General features: G+C 58.5%; 1 protein-coding gene across 1 annotated transcript; it reads left to right on the forward strand.

Annotated features, from left to right (window-relative positions):
* The first annotated feature begins 441 nt into the window (after nt 1-441).
* Nucleotides 442-9,284, forward strand: LOC134562173 (serine/threonine-protein kinase pim-1-like). The gene is made up of 8 exons (XM_063419599.1): nt 442-535; nt 4,220-4,230; nt 6,685-6,876; nt 6,964-7,374; nt 7,504-7,554; nt 7,759-8,125; nt 8,762-8,941; nt 9,178-9,284. The coding sequence occupies exons 1-8, from the start codon at nt 442-444 to the stop codon at nt 9,282-9,284; spliced, it is 1,413 nt and encodes a 470-aa protein (XP_063275669.1).
* Nucleotides 9,285-9,589: the final 305 nt, after the last annotated feature.

Genomic DNA, 9,589 nt, shown 5'->3' on the forward strand with positions numbered 1-9,589 from the left:
CTAGCGCAGCGCACACCTCTCTATCACTCCTGGGCACCCTGTGTGCCTAGGGCCACCCAGTTACCTGACCACTACGGTGGTGGGGGGGTCAGCTCCTCTTGGGCGTGTCACTCCCTCTTAGTTACTTCCCCTACACGCTCGAGGGGGGGGAACCTACCATTCCCCTTGGAGGCGCCTCTCTCATCCAATCCACATTCGCTTCCCCACGGTCGCGGCCGGCCCCCTCGCGGGAGTCCGGAAACGCGCTACTGGTGGGTCCGCACTCGCATGGGGAGTCCGGCTGCCGGCCTCCCTCTCACGCACACACCACTCGCTCGCCCCCACTCCCGCCACCGAGGGGTCTTACCCTTCCTCGGCGCTTCGCTGCGTTGTCTCCTCCCGCTGTCTTCGGCGCGCTGGTCCTCGTTGCTCTGGCGCGTTGATCTTCGCCGCTCCGCCGCGATGGTCTTCGCTGCGCCGCGCTGGTCCCACGTCGTCCGGATCGCGCTGGTCCCCCGAAGGTCCGAAGAGGTCCGCTGTCCCTCGTCGTCCCTCGGTGGGCGTGGCGATCCCGGACGAGTCCCCAATTTGTTAGGAATGGGCAAGGAGACCTTCTGCTCCAGTTAAAGCGCCTTTATTGATCAGCTCTTTTAGCGGGGAGGGGGCTCGGGGGCTGCGCACACCGCCGCTGCTCCCACGGAGTCAACACCGCGAAGGAGGAGTCTCTCGGATCCGCTGCCTGGGCCGCAGAGCCGGGGCTTCGGTCCTCGCGAGAGTGCGCGGAAGCCTCCCTGTAGCTCGCCCGGTCTAGGGGTGTCTCCTTGGTCGAGTGTAGTCCAGGTGAGGGCGAGGAAGGAAGTGGCTCCTATTGGCAGCTGGGCATTCTTCCTGGCTCAGTGGTGCTCCCTGCGGGTCCTTACTCGGCCCTGGTCAACTGTCCAGGAGGCTTGTTCGCCTCTACTGGACTCCGGCTCGAGCAGGGTCTTCTGGGAGCTGTCAAGTTTTTACATTCTGGGTGGAGCCAGCAGCTGCATGACAGTCTAGGAGGTGTGAAGTTGCCATGGGAATAGAGTATCAGCAGCGAGGGTGGAGTCTTCTTGGGGAGCAGCGGGGCAGCACAGGAAGGGCACAGCAGGGAGACAGGAACTGGGGTCACAGAACTGGGATCTCAACTTGTGCTGTGGAACAACAACTTAGAACAGACTGGTTATCACAGGTAAGTGAAATACAATCTTAACAATTTCAACCTTTATTTCTCTGTTACAGGGAACATTCACTTCACGGGGCCTCTGTGCCAACGCTTCCCCCCCTCTCCCTCAGCCTTTGCCCGGCCCAGCCCGGCCCCCCGAGCCCCAACAGGCCCCGCACGGCCACGGCCGGGCCGCTCCGCTCCCCTGCGAGCCCGGCCACACGGACCCACCTGCGCCGGGGCCCACGGGCCACCGAGAGCTCCCCGGGCCGCCTGGGCCTGGGCCCCGAGCACAGAGCTCTGCCCGGGGGGCTCCCGGCCCAAGGCGGCGGCTCCGGGCCCGGGCGGCCGCTCCCGGCTCCCACAGCCCGCCCGGGGCCGCCCCGCCCGTGCCGGGGCTGCGCCAGCGCTCCCCGCACCCAAGGGGGTTCAAACTGCCGGGGGCATCTCACAAAAAAACATTGCCCGTATCCCCTCCCAAAACAATAAAATCCCAACCAGCCATCGACCCCCACAAAAAATAATCCACAAACAAACCCATAAACTAACCCCTTCCACCCGGTCCTCCTGCGCCTTCGCAGGGACCCCGACCCCGCGGGAATGCCCCCGGGCCGGGACAAAAAGCTGCTCCCCTGGAGGCGCTTTGAACACCCACCCGCGGCCCGGCCCTGGCACACGGCTCCCGGCAGCTGCCCCGCTGTCCCAGCCGGGCCTTTGCAGCAGGGAGGCTCTGCGGGACCCCCGGGCTGTGCCCCCTCCCAGGCCCTGCCCGCCCCGGGGCTGACCTTCAGCCCGGGCTCTCTCGCTGTCCCGGCTCCTGCAGAGTCCCCGCTCGCAGCTCCTTTGGCCCCTGGGCTCTCCTCTGGGGGTTGGGGAACAGCCGGCAATGGACCCTTGCCCTGAAAAGGAATCATTTTGGTGCTCCCTAGAGAGGCCAAAACTGAAACTTTGTTCCTTTTGCCTGGGTGCAGAGACCATCAGGGCATTTTCTGCACAGAGTTCCAGCCCCCAGCATTAGTTGAAGGAGCTGCCTACCAATGTGACGCTGCCAGGAGCCTGTCCTTGCTGTCACCTGCTGTGGCTGGGCATGAACAGAGCTCCTGCACTTGCATTTCCAGCTGCTGTGCAACCAAAGCGGAGGGATCTGCAGCTGCCTGAATGCAAAAACTGCAATATGAGCCACTCTCAAGGGGGAAATCTCCCCCTGCTGTGCCAGCCCATGGCAATGCTGCCATTCTCTGCTGTTGCTGGGGCGCTCTTGGGTGTGGCTGAGCAGGAAAGGTGACCCTGAGCCAGGAGATTTCTTTGGCTGCAGCAAAGCCTTGGAATGCAAAGACCTTCCTGATGCTGTGCCCTGAGCCAGGATGGAATGAGCCACCAGAGCTGACCCTAAATTTCTTACCGAATTCACAGAGTGACTGGGTAGGATGAGACCTTCAAGAGCATCAAATCCAACCCATGCCCCAACACCTCAGCTTAACCTGGGTTAGTGCCCTGAGTGCCTCATCCAATCTTTTTTTAAACACATCCAGGGATGGTGACTCCACCACCTCCACAGGCAGACTATTCCAGTACTTTATCACTCTCTCTGTGAAAAACTTCTTCCTAATATCCATCCTGTATTTGCCTTGGGGCAGCTGAAGACTGTGTCCTTTTGTTGTGTCAGCTGCTGTCTGGAGAAAGAGACCAAACCCCACCTGACTACAGCTACCCTTCAGGGAATTGTAGAGAGCGATTAGGTCACCTCTGAGTCTCCTTTTCTCCAGGCGAAACAACCACAGCTCCCTCAGCCGTTCTTAACAGGGTTTTTGTTCCAAGCCCCTCACCAGCCTTGTTGCCCTCTCCTGGACGTGCTCAAGCGTCTCAATGTCCTTCCTAAATTGGGGGCCCAGAACTGGACACGGCACTCGAGGTGCAGCCTCACCAGTGCCGAATACAGGAGAAGAAACACTGCCCTGCTCCTGCTGGCCACACCATTCCTGATCCAGGCCAGGAGCCATTGGCCTTCTTGCCCACCTGCCCACACTGCTGCCTCATGTCCAGCCTGCTGTCCAGCAGTGCCCCAGGTCCCCTTCCCTGGCTGCTGTCCAGCCACTCTGTCCCCAGCCTGGAGTGCTGCAGGAAGTTTTTGTGGCCAAAATGCAGGACTCAGCACTTGCACTTATTAAACTTCATCCTATTGGACTCTGCCCATCCATCCAGTCATTCCAGGTCTCTCTGCAGAGCCCTCCTACCCTCCAATAGATGGACACACGGTCCAAGCTTAGTGTCAGCTGCAAATTTACTAATGAAAGACTCAATCCCCTCATCCATGTCGTCAATAAAAATATTGAACAGAACTGGCCCCAGCACAGACCCCAGGGGAACACCACTGGTGCCACCAGCTGGATGCAGAACCTTCACCACCACTCTCTGGGCCCAGCCATGCAGGCAGTTCTTAACCCAGCACAGAGTGCTCCTGTCCAAGCTGTGGGCTGCCAGCTTTTCCAGGAGGGTGCTGTGGGAGACAGTGTCCAAGGCCTTGCTGAAATCCAGGTACACAACATCCACTGCCTTTCCCGCACCCACCCGGCGGGTCACCTGGTCATAAACGGAGACCAGGTTGGTCAAACACGACCTTCTGTTCTTAAACCCGTGCTGGCCGGGTCTGATAGCCTGGCCATCCTGTAGGTGCTGTGTGATGACACCCAGTATAAACTGCTGCAGTACCCTACTGGGTACTGAGTTCAGGCTGACTTGAGTTGTTGGATAAGGATTTAACAATTCAAACTGTAAAGCAGGTATGTTTTATTTCCATCTGGGACACAAGGGGGATTTCCCACCATACCTGCGTACCTGGTTGAGACAGGTTTAAGGTTTAAATACACTCAGATCCCACAAAACAACCCCTCCCTCCCCGCCCATTCTCTGCCCACTCTCCGCCTCCTTGCACTTCCTATTATAATTAGTCTTCTCTGGTGCCACATCTCCTGGTGGTTGCAGGCTGGGGTCTTCTGATGAAGTAAGAGGTCTTCCTCAGTTGTTCACTGTTTGACCTCTTCCTCTGGGCAGGTGCAGTGAAGGTTTGGCTAACTCCCAGGTCACTTTGTCCTGGCCAAAACCACGAGCCTGGTTCTTTCTGATTTCTTAAGCCACAGGTTCTGCTTTATGGGGTTTTCACTATACCTAAAGTCTTGCTTTACTGAGTTTTCACAATATACACAATATACATCTTATCTCTATGGCCTTTAGCTAGCAACTAAATCCTCATGTGTTCTGCTACAAGTTGTTTTTCTGCTTTTACAGGATTGCTAAATAAGCTGTATATTTCTGCTTCCCCTCCATCTGCTTAAGCACATTAAATGCTTCTAAATATCTGAATTTTAGATATGTTTCCCATATCAAACTGGCCTATAATTACCAGGATCCTCCTTTCTACCCTTCTGGTGTAGGGGTCACACAACACATTGGCCAACCTCCAGTCCTCTGGAACCTCACCAGTGAGCCAGGACTGTTGGGAAATGATGGAGAGTGGCTTCACAAGCTCATCTGCCAGCTCCCTCAACACCCTGGGCTGGATCCCATCTGGGCCCATGGATTTTGAACATCCAAGTGGCTCAGCAGTTCTCTGACTGCCTCCTCCTGGATAACAGGGGCACCTTTCTGCTCCCTGACACCATCTACCAGCCCAGGAGGGCAGCTGTCCTGAGGACAAGCCGTCTTCGCCTCATCTGCAGTTCCTAAGTTCCCTCCCACATCCAGTAGAGAACAAAGGTTGGTCCTACCCTTCCTTTTGCCACTAATTTATTTGTAAAAACATATTTTATTATCCTTTACAAAAGTTGTCAAAATGACTTCAAACTGAGCTTTGGCCTCCCTAATATTTTTTTTCCTACATGTTCCCTTAAATACTTCCTGAGACACCTGACCCTCCTTCCAAAAATGATACATCCTCTTTTTATTCCTAAGTTCCTCTGAAATCTCCTTGCCCATCCAGGCTGGACGTTTGCCTTGTCAGCTCATCTTTCAGCACACAGGGACAGTCTGTTCCTGTGCCCTCAAGATCTCTGCATTGAAGCACACCCACCTTTCCTGGACTCCTCTGTTTTTAAGGGCTCCTTCCCAAGGAACTCTCTCTGAATAAGTCTCCTAAAACGGCCAAAGTCTGCCCTCCAGAAGTCCAATGTAAAAATCTTTTTGATGTCCCTCCTGATTTCACCACATATTGAGAACTCTGTAATTTCATGATCCCTGTGCCCCAAGCAGCCTCCAAGCACCACATCTCCCACCAGCCCTTCTCTATTTGCAAACAACAGGTCGAACATAGTCCCTCCCCTGCTGGCCTCACTCACCTGCTGTCACAAAAAGTTCTCCTCCATCCACTCCAAAACCTTCCTGCACTGCCTCTTTGCTGCTGTATTGAGTTCCCAGCAGATGTCTGGTAGGTTAAAGTCACCTACAAGAACAAGGGCTGGTGATCCTGAAACATTCTCCAGCTTCTTAGAGAAGAAGTTGTCCACCTCTTCTTCCTGCTTGGGTGGACGATAACAGACTCCCAGTAGGTACCCCTGGGAGCCCGTCCTGTTTGCTTCGGGTAGAACAGGAACAATGAAAACCTTCCCAATGGCACAACTCCCCAGCACACAAGGGGAAAGGAAAGAAAAAGTTGTCAAGTTCTCAAAACCTTTCTCCTGCTTTGCTGCAAGACTCCTGCTTCACACATGTTGGGGAAAGTCAAGAGAAGCTGCATGGGTGGGCTATCTTGTGACAGATGGTGCAACTTGCTCTCCAGGAAAGGTTCTTGGAAAGAGCAGACAGGACTGTGGAGAAGATTCTGGGAAAGCTGAAACAGCTTTTAGGAAATGAAATGAAAGTGGAAAGAACCAACCCAAGATGTTTTCCTCTGTTTATTTCTGTGTCCCCCTTTCCATCTTAAACTACTTCTCCATCTCATTAATTCTAAATGGGTCTCACCTCTGACATCCAAGACTTGGCAAGATTTAGACACTGTAAAATACCATGAGCTACATCCAGTTTGCCTTCCCCTGTTTTTCTTGGAAAGCAATGCCAGAGACACAAGTGCAGTGCTTGGGTCAGGTACAAATTCTGCATTCAGGGAATGTGCTGTGACAGTGTCTGACCCTCAGCAGGGACAATGCACAGCAACAGCCAAGGGGATTCCTCTGTCACTGTGCAGGAGTCAAGACTGGGCCCTGACTGAAAACGGCGAAGTTCCCGTGTTTGGACAGGCTCAGGGGCTGCCCCGGGGAGTGCAGGGCTCGGTGCGAGGCAGAGGGGGCAACGGAAAAAACTGACAAGGGGACAAACGGCCCTGGAGCTTCAGTTGCAGCAGCAGCAGCAGCGACAGCAGCGGCAGCAGCGGCAGCAGCGGCAGCAGCGGCAGCAGCGGCAGCAGCGGCAGCAGCGGCAGCAGCAGAGAAGAAAAAAGCGGCTTTGTTGACAAACCCGTGCTTCCCCTCTCCCTCTCCCACAGTCCCGCAGCCTCTCCCTTTCCCAGTGTCCCCCTCCCAACCCAGTCTCCCTCTCCCCTGCTGGGCCGGGCCATGCCTCGGGCCCACCCCCGGCCCCGGGCGGGGCTGCCCCGTCCCTGCCCCCGGGCGTCCCGCCGCGGTCTCGCCTTCGCCCGGCTCTGGCAGTGCTGGCGATGGCGCTGCTGGGCGGGCATCAGTGCCTGGGGCTGGGGCAGCATTGCTGGCCTTTGGCTGCGCGTGTGCCGAGCCCAGCCCAGGCCCCGGCCCCAGCCCCGGCCCCAGCCCCGGCACCGGCCCCGGCCCCGGCCCCGGCCCCAGCCCCAGCCCCGGCCCCGGCCCCGGCCCCGGCCCCGGCCCGAGCCCCAGCCCCGGCCCCGGCCCCGGCCCCGGCCCCGGCTCGTCCCTGGGCCCGCAGAGGACACAGGCGGTGCGGCCGCTCCCGCCGCCTCCACTGCGGCTTCCCCAGCCCAAGCTCCTCCGCTTGGCAGCGCGGCCGCTGGCCCTGAGCCGCTGCTGTCCCGTTGCCAGGAGCAAATGCCTGGGGATGCCCAGCCCGGGCCGCTCGAGGGGCGCTCGGGGGCCGTTCCTGGCCCCGGGCCGAGCGCTGACAGCCGCGTCTCGCCGGCAGGGAAGGCGCAGCAGGCCCTCCAGGAGCAGTACCGCCTGGGTTCGCTGCTGGGCCACGGCGGCTTCGGCAGCGTCTGGGCGGCCACACGGCTCTCAGACCGTGCCCCGGTGAGCGGCAGGGCCGGTGATGGGTGCACGAGGAAGGGGCGCAGGAGGAGGAGGAGGGCGAAGGAGAAGGAGGCTGGGGCTGGGCAGGGCAGGCAGTGAGCTCAGCCTGCTGCTCCCCTTGGCTTGCAGGTGGCCATCAAAAGGGTGCCACGGAACCGTGTCCGGCATTGGGGTGAGCTGGTGAGTGAGCGGGGCCAGCAGGAGAAGCTGGGCCATGCCGGGCAGGGATGAGCTGAGGCCTGGCAGGGTGGAAGCCGCCAGGACGCCTGGAGGGAGAGCGGGCGTGGGGCCAGCAAAGGGCGCAGAGCATCCCGGGCTGGCTGAGGGGTCCCTGACCCCTGGCACGGCCTCAGCCTCACTGACAACATTGTGCTCCTCCCACAGCCCAATGGCACCAGCGCACCACTGGAGATCGTGCTGCTGCACAAGGTCTCCACTGGCTTCCCTGGTGTCGTCCAGCTGCTGGAGTGGCTGGAGCTCCCCAAAGACATCATTATCATCATGGAGCGCCCGGAGCGTTCTCAGGACCTCCAGCACTTCATTCGGGCACGGCGGTTCCTGTGCGAGGAGGTGGCGCGGGAGCTGTTCCGCCAGGTGCTGGAGGCCGTGCGGCACTGCACCAGCTGCGGGGTCCTGCACCGCGACCTCAAGCCAGGGAACATCCTGCTTGACCTGGCCACCGGGCAGGCCAAATTGATCGATTTTGGCTGTGGCACCTACCTACAAGACACAGCCTATACTCACTTTGCAGGTGAGCCCTCGCAGGGGTGTGCTCCCCATTGCAGACATCTCCTGGCCCAACATCTCACAGCCCAGCCTGGGTGTGGTACTGGGGTTCCCTGCCACTCATGGCACTGAGTCTTCAGCCCAGTTGCTTTTGAACACAAGTGGGTGGGGGGACCAGCTTCCAGCCCTGCTGGCAGCCTTTGCCAGCCACTCTGCCTGGGACTGGGGCTGGGGCTGGGGCAGCCAGCCCAACAGAAGCACCCGTGGGTGGGGGTGGCTGAGAGGGGAGCCAGAACATGTGCACCAGCCAGTTTGGTGTGCAGGTGAGAAAGGGCTTGGACTGCTGTGATTGCCTGGTTTGCTTTGGGTTCATAATGGTTTTTGGGGCAATGCAGGCAGGGACGAGTAAGTCATGGTTTTTCCCCAGCACTGAGTGGGTTTTGCTTGTCATGGTTGGGCCTTGCCAGGGCTTCCACTGCCACCTTCCAACACCAGTGGCTTCTTTTCCAACCCTAAGTTTGTACACAAGTCCCAGGTGCTGGCCAGAGGGCAGCAGGTCACACCACGTGCCACTGGGGCAGCCCCTGCACGCCCAGGGATGCTGGGGCCAGGCTCTGGGAGCAGCAGCATCCCCCTGATGAACTCCATCTGTATTCCATAGGAACACCGTCATACAGCCCCCCAGAATGGAACCAGTTTGGCTGGTACTATGGACAGCCAGCTACCGTCTGGTCCCTGGGCATCCTGCTGCACCAGATGGTGTGTGGGGAGCACCCTTTCAGGAGGGGCCACAAGATCAGCTGGGACCATCAGCTCTCGCTGCCACCACGGCTCTCTCAAGGTGAATCCTCATGTCTGGGCACGGGGGAAATGCCAGTGCTGGGAGACAGCAGTGGGCTGTGGCAGCTGCTGAGGAGGTGGCACGTGTCCTGCTGTCCTGCTTTCCTCCAAAACAGGGAATTCCTGGGAAAGTTTAGGCCCAGCTCTGAGCAAATGCAGCATGGCCTGAGAATGGGAACAGTGGGGCAGACAGGAGCCTTCTCCAACTGACCGGCGGTTTCTGGTTTCTCTCGCCAGAGTGCCAAGATGTCATCCGGCGGTGTTTATCCATGCTGGATGTGGACCGGCCTTCAGTAGAAGACCTGTTGTGTCATCCCTGGATGCAGGATAGTCATCTGCCATAGAAGAAGGGAGAGAGCCACAGAAACAGCGATGCAGAGCCCTGGTAAGTTCCAGCTCCACACATGCCTTGGCAATCAGAAGCAAAGGACCCAGACTTTTTTGTCCTGCCTGTGTCACTGCACAGGGGTCATCAGATGGGAACACACAGCCCCTGTGCTGGAGCTGAGCTGCTCTGCCCAGCACTGCTGGCTGCCATCCCAGCTGCTTTGGCTTGTCCTGGTTCACTGCCAGCTGGGGCCCTGGGCAGAACACTGACAGCCTGGTCTCACTCCCAGGGAAAGAGAAGCAGCCCCTGGAGAAGCTGTGC

The sequence above is a fragment of the Prinia subflava genome, chromosome 26 (genome assembly GCF_021018805.1).
Source record: "Prinia subflava isolate CZ2003 ecotype Zambia chromosome 26, Cam_Psub_1.2, whole genome shotgun sequence".
Classification (NCBI taxonomy): Eukaryota; Metazoa; Chordata; class Aves; order Passeriformes; family Cisticolidae; genus Prinia; species Prinia subflava.